This window comes from Musa acuminata, chromosome BXJ2-9 (genome assembly GCF_036884655.1).
Source record: "Musa acuminata AAA Group cultivar baxijiao chromosome BXJ2-9, Cavendish_Baxijiao_AAA, whole genome shotgun sequence".
NCBI classification, from domain to species: domain Eukaryota; kingdom Viridiplantae; phylum Streptophyta; class Magnoliopsida; order Zingiberales; family Musaceae; genus Musa; species Musa acuminata.
In genome coordinates, this window is record NC_088346.1 from 48,301,221 (window position 1) to 48,319,480 (window position 18,260).

Below are 18,260 nucleotides of genomic sequence, written 5' to 3' on the forward strand. Positions count from 1 at the left end.
TATATATATTTATAATGTGTTGGTCACCCCACATCTACCCCGTACCCGCTATGGCCACGTGGACAGGTCCCACCTGATGGCGACTGCCCAGCGGTGAGTCACGCTTTCCCCCACCTATCACGCTCTAAGGCGGGTTCATTCACGCCGCTGCTCTCGCTCCCTCTTCTCTCTCTCTCTCTCTCTCCTTTCCCCAAAATGTGGTTCCCTCATTTGCACCCGCTCGCGCACATGTCGTGGACCCACAATTCATCTGCAATCACGAGCTAGGTAAGTGATTGTGCTGCGAAGGCGTCCATCCTCTCTCTCCGCTTTTTCTTTTCGTTTCTTTTTTTGGTATTGGTCCATCCTCATTTGCACACAACCTGTTCGACTCGAGTACCTCGGCAGGTGTTAGCTCGATCACAAGTCAAAAGGGAGGCTGTTGTCAACCGGGGGGGGGAGAGACGGGACGGGCAAGGAGGGTCCGGTACTGGTTGGTGCCGGAAGAGATGGGGAGACGAGCTCGATGTGGGTCCCCCTCGCGGTTGGGCGGGCCGCGAAATCTCGGCCGATGAATACGGAGCGGACCACATGGCCCACCGGAACGTGGACGGTTCGGTGGCGCAGCCGCGAAGGCAGGGACGAGGTAAAGCGAGGCGGGCAAGAAGCCAGAGATGAAACGCTCGTCACGTAGAAAGACCACCGCCGCTTCGCGTACATGAAAGCGCTAACTCGAAGCGACGGCGTGGTGGAATCAGAGCCGTCGGGTTGCGGGTCGACCTGCCACGGAAGCGAAATCGAAGATGATCGCGCTCGTGGACCGTGATTTCTTTTCCCACGTTACGGGACGCGACTCTTGGAGACTCAACTCTTTGTTACGAGCCGATCAAAGCCGACGATTGACCATCGGACGGGGTACATCGCAGCCGGAAGCGTGATGATGAAGTGGGACAGCGGTAGCCCCCACGCGTTCCTACTCATTGTTCGCCAATCCCTTAAGCTTAACATAAACGCCTCCCCCCATCTGTGTTTTGCGTGTCACGCGCGCGCTCTTTTCGCCTTTTCACTGGCGCAAAACAGCATTAATTACTCCCACTGCCATTATTTGGTCCCTCTCACACTCCCTCGCCTCGAGTCCATAAATTCCCCCACTTCCCTCCCCCATCACCCCATCCCCCAAACCCTGGAAGTGCAGGACGGAACGAGCGAGCAATGGCGTTGGTCTCCCTTGTCTATTTCGCAGCCTTTCTGGCGCTTCTTCCGCCGGTGCTAGGGCGCATTCCCGGCGCCTACACGGGTAGTCCGTGGCAGAGTGCCCATGCCACCTTCTACGGCGGCAGCGACGCGTCCGGCACCATGGGTAAGCCACATTCGCCTAATTCTTTGCCTATCTCTTGCTTTTCGCCTTGGGAGAAGCTGATGAGATTTATTTGATGGCATATGGATGCGGTAGGCGGGGCGTGTGGGTATGGGAATCTGTACAGCCAGGGGTACGGGGTGCAGACGGCAGCTCTGAGCACGGCGTTGTTTAACGAGGGGCAGAGCTGCGGGGCGTGCTTCGAGATCAAGTGCGCGGACGACCTCCGTTGGTGTCACGGCGGGAGCCCCTCCATCTTCATCACCGCCACCAACTTCTGCCCGCCCAACTACGCTCTCCCCAACGACAACGGCGGGTGGTGCAACCCGCCCCGCCCCCACTTCGACCTCTCCATGCCCATGTTCCTCAAGATCGCCGAATACCGCGCCGGCATCGTCCCCGTCTCCTACCGAAGGCACGCCTTCGCCCCTTTGTTGCTTCACGCATTTATTCCTCCTTTCTTTATTTCTTGTACTCGTCGCAAAGCTATTTGTGTCGTCTATGTGTTTGATCGATTGACGGGGACCGGTGGGGGGTCACAGGGTCCCGTGCAGGAAATCCGGAGGGATCCGGTTCACCATCAACGGGTTCAACTACTTCAACCTGGTGCTGATCACCAACGTGGCAGGCGCCGGTGACATCATCCGCGCCAGCGTCAAGGGCTCCCGCACCGGGTGGATGCCCATGTCCCGCAACTGGGGCCAGAACTGGCAGTCCAACGCCGTCCTCGTCGGCCAGTCCCTCTCCTTCCGCGTCACTGGCAGCGACCGCCGCACCTCCACCTCCTGGAACATCGTCCCTTCCAACTGGCAGTTCGGCCAGACCTTCCAGGGCAAGAACTTCCGTGTCTGACCTCGGTGGCTGCATGTGTTTGTTGTTACTTGGGAGAGCTAAAAGTAGCTGCTTGATTGATGCAGCTGAGGAGGTAAAAAGAGTGTGTTTGCGTGGGGAATAGAATCGGATGATAGTATATTATCCTCCGGTTAGCAGCAGTAGCAACAGCTGAAGTGGCTGCAGAACAGAAGAGTGTGTTGTAGCCCGCAGCAGCCTATATTATCTAAATAGTCTGATAGTATAGTCCATGATGTTATTATCTATATGGTGTTTGTGATGTATGACATCTTTTAATCGATGATCACAGTGGGATTTGGTAGAACTCTGTAGACTGAGCTCTGTGATTTATGCTCTTTCTCTCTCTCCCTCTCTCTCTCAAAGTGTATTTAGTCATGAAGGAAACCAAGAGGCCATTTCTGTTCATGGTTGGTAGAGCAGTAGACCAGTAGGTGCATCACCAACAGTTGTGCCTCCTGCTGCTGCTGCTGCTGCTACTATGGAGGGCTGCTATTTTAGAGTATGAACCCAAAAGTTTTGTCCATTTGTTTGTTCATGGAAAGTTGACTCTTGCAGAGCTTTATGAATGTTTTACTTAAAGATTAAAAATTAAACTATATATATATATATATATAAGAAATTAAAAATTAAAAATTAAAAATTAAATTATATAAAAGAGAAAAAGTGAAAAACTAAAAATAAAAATTTTAAAAATAAATAAATCATACTTAAATGAAAATAATAAAAATTCAAAAAATCAACCATAAAGTAGGAAAAGAGCTAATCCAAAGGAGAAAATTGTCTGTGAATGAAAAGAAAAATAAAAATAAATATAAAAATAACAAAAAATTAATAGCAAAGACATAAATAAAAAAGTCAATGATAAAATCTTAGAAAATTTTAAAATAAATGAAAATTCATAAAAAGAATATACAGATTTAGGATGAAATTAAAAGCAAATAATACAATCTTAATATGTAAAATTTCTTCGATGTGCATTCATGTCGATGTGTGATTCCTGGCGGACTCTTGAATTATCGGATGAGTGTGGCCAACGAAAAAGGAAGAGGAGGCTACGAGTAGGATGAATTGATTGGCCCAGAGACTCTTGTGGTGAGAAAGAAAGCATAAAAGCCCAGCTTGGGTATGATTTGACCAAGCAGTCGGAAGTTCGTATTCATTAGGTTTGCCGACAATAATTATTAAAGACTTAGGAAGACGAAAAGAACTCTTCTGTTGAAGAGTTTGATTGCCGGAGGACGAACATTGTCGTTCGGTCCAAAATTGGCTGATTTTTCCTTCTTCTTATCAGTAGGTTTGATTCATAAAAAAAAAAAAAAAGTTAGATACTCCGTCACTCATAATATTTTATTTTATTTTTTATTTTTTTCTTTTCAGATCATCGACTCTCACAATCGATCAAGATTAACTATCTTTATTATATTTTTTTACAGACTTAAAAGAAAATTTTCACATTCATTCTTTTACAATCTCATGTTATATAATTTAGTATTATAATCAGACTCAAGAGAAAGAAAGAGATTTGAACAATACTCAAAGACAAAAGAAAGAGCTACGACAATTGACAAATTTAAAAATAGATGTTCTATCAACTAAGTCTCAATAAAATATTTATAAATCTAAAAAAAATTTAAAATATATTTTAAAATAAGCACAAAATAGTCATAGATAGTACTAAAAAGTTAATAAGCACAAATAGCAATTGTCGACTGACTCAAGTGATACTATCTAGATTTGCTTGAGGCTAACAATTCAAATTTTCTTAATAAGTTAGCATTGTTTCGACGTAGTACCAACTCAACAAAAACTTATTCAAACCGAAGGCCCTAAGCCGATACAAATCAGCAGAATTTATCCTGGGTTTTGGAAGATCAACTGCGTTACACTTATTAACCCTTGTGAGTATTTATTTTATTCTTTTCCTATTGCATATATTTGCCTCGATCCACAATTCAATTTGTCTTCTTCAAAGCGATTCTAAACGAAACTTTCAGTCCGAAGATTCCTCGATCCACAGCTCGTGATAACATCGATTCACGAACACAAGAAGCAGAACTAAAGATCCCAAGTATTTGTCCATTGGAATCGAGGGGTGGGGAGGGGGAAAAAGAAAGAGGAAAAAACCTGAGTCTTGTAATTGCCTTGCAAGCATTGTTCTAAGTGAGTTGCTCAGGGAAAAGGTTCTTATGTTCTCTCCTGTGAGTTCACATCATGTTATTCTAATCAGCAGCATGTTGCCGGTTTAATATGTGTTTGAGATTATATTTATATTTTTTTAATATATAATTAATTTTTTTTAAAGTGAAGATATAATTATAAAATATTTGATAAGTAATAGATGAAAAATTATATTTTAAATATGCATCGACATAAGTATTGTTCGATAAAATTATTTTTCAAAAATATATTGAATATTTTATAATAAACTTATCGTTCTAATAGTTTCAATATTTATTTAAAAGTGAATACATATTTTTATTTAAATTAATAAGTAAATAAATAAAATTAAAAAAATGAATGTATGTATGTAATCCTATAAAAAAATTTATATGATCCAAATATATCAATAAAAATAATCATATAAATAAATACAAAATAATGTTTAAAGGTGTGGCTGATCAACTCATATCGGAAATCTCATCCGATGTTAGTCTTCTTGCAGGTGTGGCTGATCAGCCATCCCAAATCTACCACAAATCATTCATGAATTTGCTTATGATATATATGGATATTGATAAGATAAGCTTCGGTAATGTGTTCGTTGATTCAGGCGATCTGGTGACCATTGATTCATTCTTTCATGGCAGCCGTCATCGGTGACAACTACAACTAAGTGAATGAGGAGTCCTGCATGCCCAATGACTTCTCTCTCTCATTCATTCTTGCTATCAAACTGTGATGAATTCTTTGGTCCAAACTCCATTTGCTCCAACTACATGCCTTCGGAGTAACTTATCGCAGTCATCAAAGCAATCACAAGGACAATGATGACGACGATGATCGTAGGGTGTTATTAATGGAGTTGATGGCAAAATAGCAGGGGGGTGGGGGGGATAGATGACGTGGCATGCAGGTATTCGTCACACGTCAGGAAAGGAGGAGTAAGATCTCTGACGCATTCTGGGAGCAGCACTGCGGCAGTAGCGCAGCGTAGCGAGGGAGGAGAGGAAGGAGGTGACCGTGAGGCAGAAGGACGCCGGTTTTTATATGATTCCAGCGCCACCACGGCATCCAAGGCAAAAAGCCCGGAGGCGGTGGTGGTGGCAGCTGTTCATGCAGAGGAGAGAGAGATATATGACAGAGGGAAAGAGAGAGACGTAACGAGACACTGACACCAATACTGAGAGAGAGAGAGAGAGAGAGAGAGAGAGAGGAGGTCGAGTCGCCATCGCCTGGTCTCACATGGTGCCGCGAAACGCGGAGTGCAGTCCCCCCCAACCTCCTCCTCCTCTCCCCTGCGTACTGTTGCTGCTGCCACCCATGCTCTTCCACCCGCTGCTTCCCCGAAGCAGGTCCCGCCACCGACTGCTTCCCAGTTGCCACCTTCCCCTCGATAACCCCACCGCTCCTCTCCTTCATCCCCATCTCTCCCACTCTAATGATGCCTTGGGCTAATGCAAAGAGAGATAGCGAGAGTTCCCGGTCGTACCGGGGCGGAGGAGCCCCACGCTCCCGAGCCCAAGCTTTGCACATGATAATGAGCACAATTATTCAGGCCTTCGTACTGCAGCAGCATGCGCGCGTGGGAACGGCGCGGGAGATCAGCTGGCCCACTCTCTAAGCAAAGAGAAGAGATGGAGACAAGACATGATAATGAGCTAGTAATGACAAGGGGAGGCTAGTGGTTATCGAGAGTTTTAAGGAAGACAGGGGGACTCTCTGTACGATACCCACTGTAGTGATTTAATGCTTTCACTGCATTGCAGCTCCTTACGTGGTCCTCTCTCTCTCTCTCTCTCTCTCTCTTCTTTTATTATTGTTGTTACTAGAATGAGAAGGGTTAATATGAAGGTTTATGAGAGAGAAGCAGAAGGCTCAACGACACATCCCTTTCTCCGTTGTATGAAGGTTAATGTGAGCGGACGATTGAGACTAATAGTTGTTATGTATGAACGGTTTTGATGAGACCCTTTTGCATTCTGCATCAGAGAGCGTCTTCTTCTTCCTCTTCTTATCTCGTTCTCTTTTGGCCCTCCACATGGTTGCTCATATCCTTTGTACGTACATCTTGGCCACAGCCATGCCGCGTGAATGGACAAACGACGCTGCGACGATTGCAGAGAGAAAGCTCAAGGGAAAAGCTTGTGCGGTAGCAGGTGGGTGTTTCAGACTGGAGGGCTAAAGATCGTCACCAGCTGCTCCTCTGTCTCTCTGTCTCTCTCTCTCTTTTGGCTTTCTATCACGTCTTGTCTGTCCCTCAGATGGGTATCACGAGAAGACGTAACTAAGATCCGCCCTTCTCTCATCAACAATGCCAACTCTCTCTTGTCTTCTTCCTTCCGGTATTTTTGACTGTTTACAGGAGGAGAGAGATCGAGTCAGGGGGGATTCATTTGTTGGTGATGGATGGGATCCTTCCTTCCGTTCGCAGACTCGCATGGCGTCATCACATTCCCCCTGTTGTCCCCAGGCCACCTGTGTCTCCGTGCCTCTTCCTCCTGTGTTATCAAAACAGGGAACACGGTTCCTGGCCAATCTTTTCCTTCTGCGGTGCCGACGGACCAAGTGGTGACGGCTCCCGCCGCTGCCTCCCCGTCTTGGTCCGAACAGCGAAGGAAACAAAAGAATTCTTCTCATATTTCCATTATTGTCGGTCAAACGTTGCTCCTCGGAGCGACTGTGTGGCCGCGGCAAGCAACACGTTTCTCTTCGTACGGTGGCGGGACCCGCAAGCACCTGGTGCCTTCACCTGTTCCCTGTCTTTAACGACACGGCGGAGCCTGAGAGAAACAAAAGAATTCCGTCTCACCTTTTGTCTTCCTTCGCCTCCGTCACCTGTCTCTCCTCTTTTAACCACACACGCTCTCTCTCTCCCTGTCCACTCTTCGCATGCCGTTCTTTTACGCTGCTGTGATCCTCTCCCCTCCCTCCTCCGCCCCCCCACCCCTATTTATTCTCTTTCTTTTCACTTCCCTCTTCCTCCTCCTCCACCTCTCTCCTTTTCTGCTTGTGTCTCTGCTCTTAAGCTTGTTTGCTTGGTCGCGTCTAAGCAGCAGCGCGGTGTCATAACCAAAACTTGCAAGCCGCTGTGAGTCATTGTTCTTTCTTCTTCATATCTCAGCCTTGACGCCATGCTCTTTCTTATATTTGACTGTATGGTTGGCATTGCTTGTTGTTCATATCTATCTGCTTGTTAGCGGTGTGGCTTAAATCTTCAGATTGATGGTTCTTGTTTCCTTTGGCTTTTAACTCGGAAAAAGGGTGTTATTTATGATGGCTGCAGTACGTTACTTCTTCTCTTCAGTATTCTTTCTTCTTTCTTCCTTGAGTTGATCAGCACCAGATCAGAATGGATTTCGTATTTCATAGTCGGATTTTCTCTGCAGTTATGTCAAGGAAGAGGCTGTGATCCATGCTTATATTTCGTCAGAGACAACCTAGTTTGTATAGGTTGAGACAACCCAAATGTTGTACAACTCTCAAGGATGTTCTCTTAACCTTGCGGCTTGCAGAGATTGAGTCTCTGGAGGTTGGCAGTGTTTAGGTGTCCTGTAGCATCCAATTTTGCTGTAATTGGTTTCACTACTTTCTGCCATGATCAGTGGAGTCATTGTCTTAGCTGGGAAGGTTAACTCGTCTAATATAAGAGGGAGCGTTGGGATTTTGATTGGAATTGAATGAATACTGTGCCCGAATATGATCTAGGATGGTCGTCCTTTTGTGCAACTCAGGGTCAATCGCTCTGAGATAACCATACTTTAAGTGATGTTTCTTCGACGCTGCTCGTCGATCAAACACTCGTATTCTGTATGTGCTGTAAGGCTGTTCTTGAGATTTTACTTGTTTTAGTTTGGTACATGTTGTGGTCTGTATTCTTAAATAAATCTCCTTTGCTGGAGTTGAATTCTGCAAATGCATCGTGAAAAGAAGTCTCAGTTCGGCTTTGGTTTCAGATAGTAATGAGGGATCTTGTGGGATGGAGGTTGGCCTCTGCCAATGAAGGAGAGGCAGCGGTGGAGATCTGAAGAGGACGCCATCTTGTGTGCATACGTGACGCAGTATGGGCCGCGGGAGTGGCACCTGGTGTCCCAGCGCATGAATGCGCCGCTGCACAGGGATGCCAAGTCTTGCTTGGAGAGGTGGAAGAACTACCTCAAGCCCGGGATCAAGAAGGGGTCGCTCACCGAGGAGGAGCAGCGCGTTGTGATCGGGCTCCAGGCCAAGTACGGCAACAAGTGGAAAAGGATCGCCGCCGAGGTCCCAGGTCGCACGGCCAAACGGCTCGGCAAGTGGTGGGAGGTCTTCAAGGAGAAGCAGCAGAGGCGACAACGAGAAAGCAGCAGCAGATCGGCGGTGTGCTCCATTGAGCCCAGCAAGTACGACCAGATTCTTGAGAACTTTGCCGAGAAGCTGGTCAAAGATCACCACCACATCTCCCCGTTGCTGATGGCCACGCCACTACTTCCTCCATGGCTTTCGAACAACAACGGTGCCCATAGACCGGCATCTCCATCGGTTGCCCTCACTCTCTCGCCTTCCACCATGCCCCCTGCTCCTGCACGTTGGCCTCCGACCGAGCGAGCAGCCGACAACAGCTTGGGCTCGTCACGCTTGCAGCATGGCATGGCACCTGGCTTCACCGCGGTGGATGGCCGCATGGTCTCCGACCTCGTCGAGTGCTGCAAAGAGATAGAAGAAGGGCATCGAGCGTGGATGTCACACAAGAAAGAAGCGGCCTGGAGGCTGCAGAGGGTCGAGCTGCAGCTGGATGCGGAGAAGGCCCACAAGCGAAGGGAGAAGATGGAGGAGACGGAGGCCAAGATTCGCGCGCTGAGGGAGGAGCAGCAGGCGGCGCTTGATCGAATCGAAGCAGAGTACAGGGAGCAGATATTGGGACTGAGGAGGGATGCTGAAGCAAAGGAGCAGAAGCTTGCAGAGCAGTGGGCTTCAAAGCATATGCGCTTGAGCAAGTTTCTTGAGCAGTGTGGATGTCGGCAATGGCCATCGGCTGAGATGAACGGGCGGTGAGGGTGAGTGTGCTGAGGTCAAGTGTGATGTTTCCTCGTTTGCCCGCCGTTGTTAGATACCGTGTAATGTTTGCAGGCACTTTTTACCGTACATTTCCGATCAAAAGCTTTACTTTTTGCTGCGTTTTAAGGACTAACTATTTCAACCATTGGTGTGTGTATTCTCACGGATGATTTCCTCCTTATGTCGAATTCTAGTAGCAGGAGAACCCCAAGATTGCACTGCCCCCATTCGATCGGATTTGGCGTTGACCTGACTCACTCGGCCAGTCTCCATCGAACCTCAACCCACGCACTCATCCTCCACCGAAGAGAAGGTGAAGGGCAACGTCGAACGTGTTAAAATAAAGAGATAAATGAGTTGTAGAAGAAGAAGTTGAATGTTATTGACATATCCTCCGTCTTTATATACAGGTTAGAAGGAGAAGTTTCCTCAACGGGTTAGAGGATTTCCCTCAACAGAGTAGAGAGATTTCCTCAACAGTTAGGGAAATCTCATCTACTTATCATGCCCCCGCAAGATGGTGCTCCTATCAAGGAGGCCAATCTTGGACTGATGTAATGCAAACAGCTTACGAGCTATAGGCTTCGTAAGTGAGTCGGCCAATTGATCAGCTGTATGAACATGAGAAACACGGAGTTGACGGCGGACAACTTGATCACGTACAAAGTGGAGGTCAATAGCAATATGTTTCATGCGGGAATGGAATACCGGATTAGCGCATAGATAGGTAGCTCCAATATTATCACAATATATTGTAGGAGTGGAATCGATGTTGAGTTCCTGGAGAAGATTCGTGATCCAATTGAGTTCTGCAGTGGTAGCGGCAATGGCACGGTATTCAGCTTCAGTTGTAGACCGGGCGACTGTCTTTTGCTTTTTAGAACTCCAACTGATTGGATGAGCACCAAGGAAGATAATATACCCCGATGTGGATGTTCTATCATCAAGGTTGCCCGCCCAATCAGCATCGGCAAATGCATGAAGACGAAGTGGAGAGTGTTTACGAAAAAAGAGTCCATGATTTAGAGTCCCATTAAGATATCGTAGAAGTCTCTTAACCGCAGACCAGTGTAGAGTAGATGGTTGCTGCATAAACTGCGATAATTTGTTCACAGCAAATGAGATGTCTGGACGCGTGAGAGCTAAGTATTGTAAAGAGCCAACAACTTGGCGGTATTGAGTGGGTTCCGTAGCAGGACTTCCATATGATAATTTGAGAGAACCGCTAGTAGAGATGGGGGTTGTAACTGCATTTGCATCCTGCATGTTTGTCTTTAATAACAAATCTTGAATGTACTTGCGTTGTGATAAAAGGAGACCGGAAGATGTGAAGGTAGCTTCGACGCCCAAAAAGTAGCTCGAGGGTGCGAGATCCTTAAGCGAGAATCGAGCTGCCAGCTGTTTGACGAACGCTTGGATGCTGGCGGGATTGTTGCCTGTGACAATAATATCATCCACATATACCAGAATATGCACTGTGTTTCCATGATGATGTCGCAGAAACAACGAAGTGTCAGATTTGGAGTTAAGAAAGCCGACAGAAGTCAAAAATGAGCTAAGTTGAGTGTACCAAGCTCTCGGAGCCTGACGAAGTCCATAAATGGCTTTTCGAAGTTTGCAAACATGCTGTGGATACTGAGGATGAGTAAAACCGGGGGGTTGTTGCATAAAAACATCTTCAGATAGAGATCCCTGTAGAAAGGCATTATTAACATCCAATTGTCGTAATTGCCAGCCTTTAGTGGTAGCCAGACTCAAGATAAGCCGGATTGTAGTGGGTTTAACAACAGGACTAAACGTCTCAGTGAAATCAACTCCAGGTCGTTGATGGAATCCTTTGGCGACCAGGCGTGCCTTATATCGAGCAACTGAGCCATCTGGGTTCCGCTTAATTCTAAAGACCCACTTACACCCGATGATGTTTTGTGAAGGATGAAAAGGAATTAGATCCCATGTTGAATTATGGAGGAGGGCATTATATTCCTCGCTCATGGCAATACGCCAATGCAGAGATTTTTGGGCTTGAGTGAAGGTGGTGGGTTCAATGTTGGGGGATGAGGAATTCATGACAGCTTGTAGGTTAAGTACTTGACGAGGTTTAAAAATACCATGCTTAGAGCGAGTGGTCATAGGATGATTGGAGATGACAGGATTAGGAGGTAATGTTGGGTGAGGATCAGTGGCACAAGCCGGGTCAAGTGGAGACACGTCAGGGGCACTTGGGCGAGAAGGAGGTAAAGAGGATGGTTGTGTTTCGGAACATATTGCCCCATCAATTGGAGAAGAGTGGAGTGGAGTAGGAACAGAGGAAACGGGCAAGTGTTGAACTGGAGTGATATAGTGCGGATCAGGAGGGGAGGAAGTAGACGAAGACATGGGAGGCTCGTCCGATTGATCCGAAGGTATACTCCAGTGAGATACTGAAGTGGTCCGTATGGCAGGATATGGAAGGGTTTGGAAAGGAAAGTTAGACTCAACAAAGATAACGTGACGTGATACAAAGATTTTGTGAGTGTGGAGATTATAGCAGCGGAAAGCATTATGGTCAAGTGAGTAACCAATAAAGACGCAAGGAGAAGATCGGGATGTTAACTTATGAGAGGCATAGGGACGTAACCAAGGATAACATAAACAACCGAACACGCGGAGTTTACGAAGGTTAGGGGGTTTGTGGAACAGTGTGTCAAAGGGGGACTGGTGTTGTAGAACTGGTGTAGGCATCCGATTAATTAGGTAGACAGCAGTTTGAAAGGCTGCTGTCCAGAAAGTTGAAGGCATGGAAGCCTGATGTAAAAGTGTGAGTCCAGTTTCTACTATATGCCGATGTTTGCGTTCGGCAGAACCAACTAGTTGAGGAGTATGTGGAGGAGACTTGAGGTGTTGAATGCCACAAGCTGAGAGATGAGACGCCAGGGCTTGATATTCACCGCCACCATCAGAGTAGACTGTTTTAATGGTAGACTGAAAATAGTTTAGACTGTTTTAATGGTAGACTGAAAATAGTTTTCGACCAACTTCTGGAAAGTGGAAAAAACGCGAGAAACATCAGATTTATGAGAAAGAGGATATATCCATGTGTACTTGGAGAAGTGATCTACAAAAATAACATAAAATCGAAACTTATCAAAAGATAAGATTGGAGCAGGACCCCAAACATCAGTATATATAATTTCAAAAGGTTTAGAGGAGGAAATTGAAGATGAACCAAAAGGCTGCCGATGACTCTTATTACTAAGACAAGCATCACAATGCATCATAGAATTAGGGGACTTAAAAAAAGGAAGAGAGTGACAAGATAATAATTTCTGCTGAATAAAGGGTGAGGGATGGCCAAGCCGACGATGCCACACATCAACTGGAGCCGCAACAGAAGAATGAACAGTGGGCTGGGTCATTCGAGAGGCTGACGGCCATTCATAAATGTTGTCTTTATTCGGGCCTTGGACCAATGATGCCCCCGTGCTCAAATCCTTAACAAGAAATGAATCAGGAAAGAATTCAATGGAAGTATTGTTATGTTTGCAAATTTGAGAAACAGAAATGAGGTTGCGTGTAATATGAGGGGCGCATAAAACATCATCGAGAGTAAATGTATTAGAGTCAGAATTAAGCGTTGTGGAACCAGTATGAGTTATAGAAAGTCCTTTACCATCACCGATGATGATATCTTCATTGCCGCCATAGGGATTGTGAAGAGACAAATTCTGAAGATCAGCGGTGATGTGATGAGAGGCACCAGAGTCGACAATCCAATTGGACTGGCTAGGTGTCGGAGTAGTTAGGAGATTTGCCTGTGGCCAGTGTGACGGAGTAGGGAGGCGGAGACGAGACCGGCAAACTTTAGCGGAATGGCCGACTTTGTCACACAGTTGGCAAACGACCCGTCTCTGATGGCTCGGTAGGGCAGGACGCCAAGACGGATGATGGCTGGAGTCGCCACTTTGCGAGAAGGGATGACTAGGAGGATAGGAGGGGTGTTGCATGGAACTCACAGAATCAAGAGGCGTAGTAGCCAAACCTTGGGTGATGTTCGGTGAGTACCGAGCGTTCTTCCGTTTAGACTTGTGACTGACTTGAGCTGTGACAGTTGATCCAGGCAGTTTGTCTGCACGCTTCAAAGACATCTCGTAGTCAGTCAACTTATCATAGAGATCTTCAAAAGAGATTGGCGAGTCGCGTGCCCGAATTGCAGCAGCCAATTCTTTGTAGTCGGTGTCGAGACCATTGAGGGTATGAATGACAACCTCTTCATCACATAGGGAATGACCTATCAAGGCCAAGTCATCGATGATAACCTTGATAAGTTGTAAATAATCAGAGATAGTACTTCCCTCTTGTTTTGTCTCCATAAGCTTGGATAGAAGACTGAGCTTGCGAGTACGCGAATGATTTGCCAGGGTGGTTTGCAGTTTAGACCATGCATCGGCAGCTGTCACACATGAAGATATCAAGGGAGCAACGGATCCAGCAACTGAAGCTTGAATGGCTTGGAGAATGAGACGATCTTGACGTAGCCATAGTTTGTGAGCTAGATTGGGTACTGGATTAGGATCACCGGGGATGTTGAGCATGGCCGGAGGACAACTGAAAGAACCATCAACGTAACCTAACAAATCATATCCAAATAAAAGATTAGAAAATTGAGCTCGCCAGGACGCATAGTTGCCACCCTTCGATAACTTAAAGGGGATTAGCGTGGCGGCATTGATGGAGATAAGCCCTGTAGAAGAACAAGAAGTGGAAGTCCCTACAGGAACTGAAACATCAGAAGAAGTGAACGAAGACATTTTCCTTCTTTTTTTTTTTTTTTTTTTTTTTTTTTGTAGAAGAAGGCAGCGAACCTTGTGTGATACTCAGGTCACACAAGGTGGAGAATGAGGGAGGGGGCTGCTGCTATAGATTGCTTGCTGTAGCAGATTGAGCAATCTACAACAGTGCCAAAAAGCTGCCGGCAGCTGTTGTGGATTGCTGCTTGCTGCTGCAGATTGTAGGGACTGCAGTTCGCCGGGAGATGGCTGCAAAAACTGCAGCGGTACTCAAGACTGCAGTTCGCTGCTGTGGATTGCTGCTTGCTGCAGCAGATTGTAGAGGCTGCAGTTCGCCGGAAAATGACCGCAAAAATCTGCAGCAGTACTCAAGGAAACTGCAGTGAGAGAAATCTGTAGCAATTAGGTGTATAGAGAAAAGCGGCAATGAAAGCTGCTGCGATAGAGGAAGGAAGATGCAGCGGTTGCGGCTGCTGCTGGCCGGGAAGTGGCTGCGACAGCGAAGGAGGAAGACGCGAGAAAGACACCGTCGTTCGCCGTTGTCGCTATGGAGGAGGAAGACACCGCCGTTGAGGAGGCGCCGTTGTGTAGAGGGAAACGGCAACGAAAGCTGCTGCGGTAGAGGAAGATGCAGCAGTTGCGACAGCTACTGGCCGGAGAAGTGCAGGAGGCGGCTGCTGCGATAGAGGAAGCAGCAGTTGCGACTGCTACTGGCCGGAGAAGTGCAGGAGGCGGCTGATGTCTTCTCTGGTGCTGCTCAACGTGGGGCTGAAGGACCACGTTGTCCTTCCGGCGAAGAAGAAGGAAGAGGAAGGTGCAGCAAATAGGAGAGGGAGCAAGGCCGGTGAAGAAAGGCAAGACCGGTTAGCACTGGCTCAAATAGGAGAGGGAGCAAGGCCGGCGAAGAAAGGCAAGACCGGTTAGCACTGGCTCTGAATCCGTGTCTTGGTGCTTCTTCAATGACTCCGCTTGAGGCAGCGTGCTACTGTGGCCGCTTGGCTAACACATGGCGATGCTGCTGTCGCCAAGAGGAGCTGCTCTGATACCATGTTAAAATAAAGAGATAAATGAGTTGTAGAAGAAGAAGTTGAATGTTATTGACATATCCTCCGTCTTTATATACAGGTTAGAAGGAGAAGTTTCCTCAACGGGTTAGAGGATTTCCCTCAACAGAGTAGAGAGATTTCCTCAACAGTTATCTCATCTACTTATCAGAACGCTCCCTTTCTCCTCTCGTGATCCTCCAACCGCACTCCTTCAATGAGAACAACTACAACAACGGCACCACGCACCCACCTTTCTGTTCTCATGAGTACTCGTCACCTCCTCCTCCGCTGCCATGCCATCTCCACCCCACAACGGCGGCGGTGACGCCCATCCTCCCCAACGCCGCCACCACCTCAACTTGCTCATCTTGCTCCTCCGCCTCGTCACCTTCGGCTTCTCCCTGGCCGCGGCCATCTCCATCGTCACCAATTCCTCCCCCTCCTGGCTCCGCTTCCAATCCTTCCGGTAATCCCCTCACCCCACGCTAACCCTCAGCGGAGAGAGGTTGACCATGGAAGAAGCCTCACGTACGTACATGCAGGTTCGTCTTCGCCGCGAACGTGATCGTGGCCGCCTACTCCCTCTTCGAGATGTGCGCCTCCGTCCACGAGATCCTCAAGGGCGCCACCCTCTTCCCGGAGCCCATGCAACTCTGCTTCGACTTCACCCACGACCAGGCCTGCTCCTGAAACTTTCACTTCGCCACCATACGTTCGTCTCGGGATCAGCTAGTTTAAGGCTGTTGGCTGCAGGTGTTCGCGTACATGGTGGTGGCGGCCGGCGCAGCAGGGGCTGCGGACGCGCGGCGGCTGAGGGCGGGGGGAGCGTGCGCGGCGGAGGGCGGCTTCTGCGTGCTGGCGGACGTGGCGGTGGCGCTGGGGTTCGCGGGGTTCGCGTTTCTGGCGCTCGCGTCGCTCGTCACCGGGTTCCGGCTCGCCTGCTACGTCACCACCGGCTCCGGTCTCCACATCTGGTAGCAACTTAATCCTAATTGCATAATTAGCAGCATTAAGAATAATGTCAAAATATTTGTGCTCTCTCTTGAAATGTCAACCTTAATGAAAAGCAAGGCTTGTGTTATTGCTTGTGTTCTTATGGTGAGGGAAGGAAAAGGAGTGACAGAAACATGCCGACAGCTGAAGATAAGGTAGCTTTAGAGGTGGTGGGTTGGAGTCACTGAGGGAGCCGATGACTGCTCATCGACTGAGAGAGAGAGAGAGAGAGCAAATAACTTCGAGAAACAAACACGTGGCTCCGAAGATGTTCCGAGAACAATTGAAATCGAAATTAACATTCTAATAAAAGATAAATATTGTGATGTCTCAACTTTTTTTTTGTTTTAACATATTTCTTATTTATTTTGAACAAAAAATTAATTTAATTTTAGTAAAAAAATATTTAATTTAATTTAATAATTTTTGAATAAAAATTTACTAGTTTGAAACCTTAATCGATATATTTTGAAGATATCAATTAACTTAGTCAGTAAAAATTATTAATAGTTTGTCATAAAATTTTAGTCTTAAATATCTTTTTTTATCGTCTATCCTTAAAAATAATAATAATTTTGTAGAAAAAAAATCTTAGGTTTTGGATTTTTTTCAAAATTACATCCCTCGTTTCTTATATTTTCTAAGGAGATCAAATAATATTTAGATAAAAAAAGGATAGAGATATTATCTGCCCTTCCGACACTATGTTCTACGTAGAAAACCTACATCAATTTCATTGTTTTAGTTCCTCGTGACATCAATTCCTTTCATCAACGGATATCTCATTATTATAATCATCCTTACATTTGTAAGTATATGATATATTAAGTATTCCCTATAATTTTATATTTGTTAATTAAATAATGATACACTCGAGAAAAAATTGATCAAAATTCAACTTATGTTTAGGTTTCTGAGTTACAGGCTAAATTTAGGATATTTAATTTGAAACTATATCCTTTTTATTCATATCTCTTCGTCTCACATAAATAAATATTATATTTAGGTTTTGCGGAGTATCTCAATCCAAGTTATATATAGGTGTTTCTGTTCTTGGTTTTTTCTCTATCTTCTTCTCTCATTTCATCATCTTCTTCATGTCTCCTTATCAGTCTTTCCTGGACAGGAAGCAGATTTCTGCAACAACAGACACTAGCTAACATTTCACATACACATTTCTGCAACTACAGGTGATGTCTAAGTGTTTGACCTCGACATTTATGTTGGTCAAACCACAACAACAGAAACATGGAAAGAAACAACATGAACAATCGTCTGCTTCACACCATGTTGAACTTTGCATGGGGAAATAAGTAGATGCAAGCAGGCGGAGAGGAAGTCTTAAAAAGACAGCTTCATCAACCTCGTTTGGTGCGCCACACCACACTGCTGTTGGGAAAGTGATTGGGTTGGTGTGGCACAGCTTTCATGAGAGAATAAGGAAGCCAAGCCAAGCCTCCTCTCACCTATCAACACTTCATGATCTCCCTCTTTTTGCTTCCATGCTACATGTATGCATTTCCTTCCTTCTACCAATAGCCCTTTTGAGTTCAAATCTTTCTATGTTCACAGTGAAGTGGAGAATCTATCAATACAAATAAATAAATATATATGTCATAATTCAAATAGGATAATTGATTTATTACTTTTTTTATTCTAAATTATTGATTCAAAATGTTTAAATCGAAGTATACCCGATCATTATAAATCAATTTTAATCTTGATAAATTTTTAATATTAAATAAATTATGAATATATATATATATATATATATATATATATATATATATATATATATATATATATTCCAAGCTTAAAGCAAAATAAACATGAGCGGGTTAGCCAATTATTATTGTTGGTGTACAAAAATACTTATTAATTTTTTTTTAAAAGATACATAGTAGCTTAAGATTATCATCAACTTAATTGACATAATTATTACTGTTGGTATATAAAAAAATAACGATTCATGCAAGAAGATTTTATTAAAAGATATAATTTTTTTATGGTAGTGATTTTAATTAAAAATATTATCTTTATATATATCATAATGATAAACAAAAAAATATATAGCTA

General features: G+C 45.4%; 3 protein-coding genes across 5 annotated transcripts; all 3 read left to right on the forward strand.

Moving 5' to 3' along the window:
- The first annotated feature begins 1,140 nt into the window (after positions 1-1,140).
- On the forward strand, positions 1,141-2,492 carry LOC103999273 (expansin-A4). Its single transcript, XM_009420985.3, has 3 exons — positions 1,141-1,339; positions 1,433-1,751; positions 1,879-2,492. Exons 1-3 carry the CDS (start codon positions 1,192-1,194, stop codon positions 2,186-2,188), a joined length of 777 nt encoding a protein of 258 aa, XP_009419260.2. The 5' UTR covers positions 1,141-1,191; the 3' UTR covers positions 2,189-2,492.
- A 4,754-nt stretch (positions 2,493-7,246) lies between these two features.
- Positions 7,247-9,647, forward strand: LOC135623767 (protein rough sheath 2 homolog). Of its 3 annotated transcripts, XM_065127093.1 has the most exons (3): positions 7,247-7,436; positions 8,302-9,378; positions 9,574-9,647. In XM_065127093.1, exon 2 carries the CDS (start codon positions 8,345-8,347, stop codon positions 9,374-9,376), a length of 1,032 nt encoding a protein of 343 aa, XP_064983165.1. In that variant the 5' UTR covers positions 7,247-7,436; positions 8,302-8,344; the 3' UTR covers positions 9,377-9,378; positions 9,574-9,647. The 3 variants fall into 3 exon arrangements, with proteins under 3 accessions (XP_064983165.1, XP_064983164.1, XP_064983166.1); XM_065127092.1 differs by lacking the exon at positions 9,574-9,647 and having other exon boundaries at positions 8,302-9,512; XM_065127094.1 differs by lacking the exon at positions 9,574-9,647 and having other exon boundaries at positions 8,306-9,512.
- Positions 9,648-15,324: 5,677 nt separating this feature from the next.
- On the forward strand, positions 15,325-17,687 carry LOC103999276 (CASP-like protein 4C1). The gene is made up of 4 exons (XM_009420989.3): positions 15,325-15,657; positions 15,734-15,869; positions 15,945-16,165; positions 17,375-17,687. Exons 1-4 carry the CDS (start codon positions 15,485-15,487, stop codon positions 17,376-17,378), a joined length of 534 nt encoding a protein of 177 aa, XP_009419264.2. The 5' UTR covers positions 15,325-15,484; the 3' UTR covers positions 17,379-17,687.
- Positions 17,688-18,260: the final 573 nt, after the last annotated feature.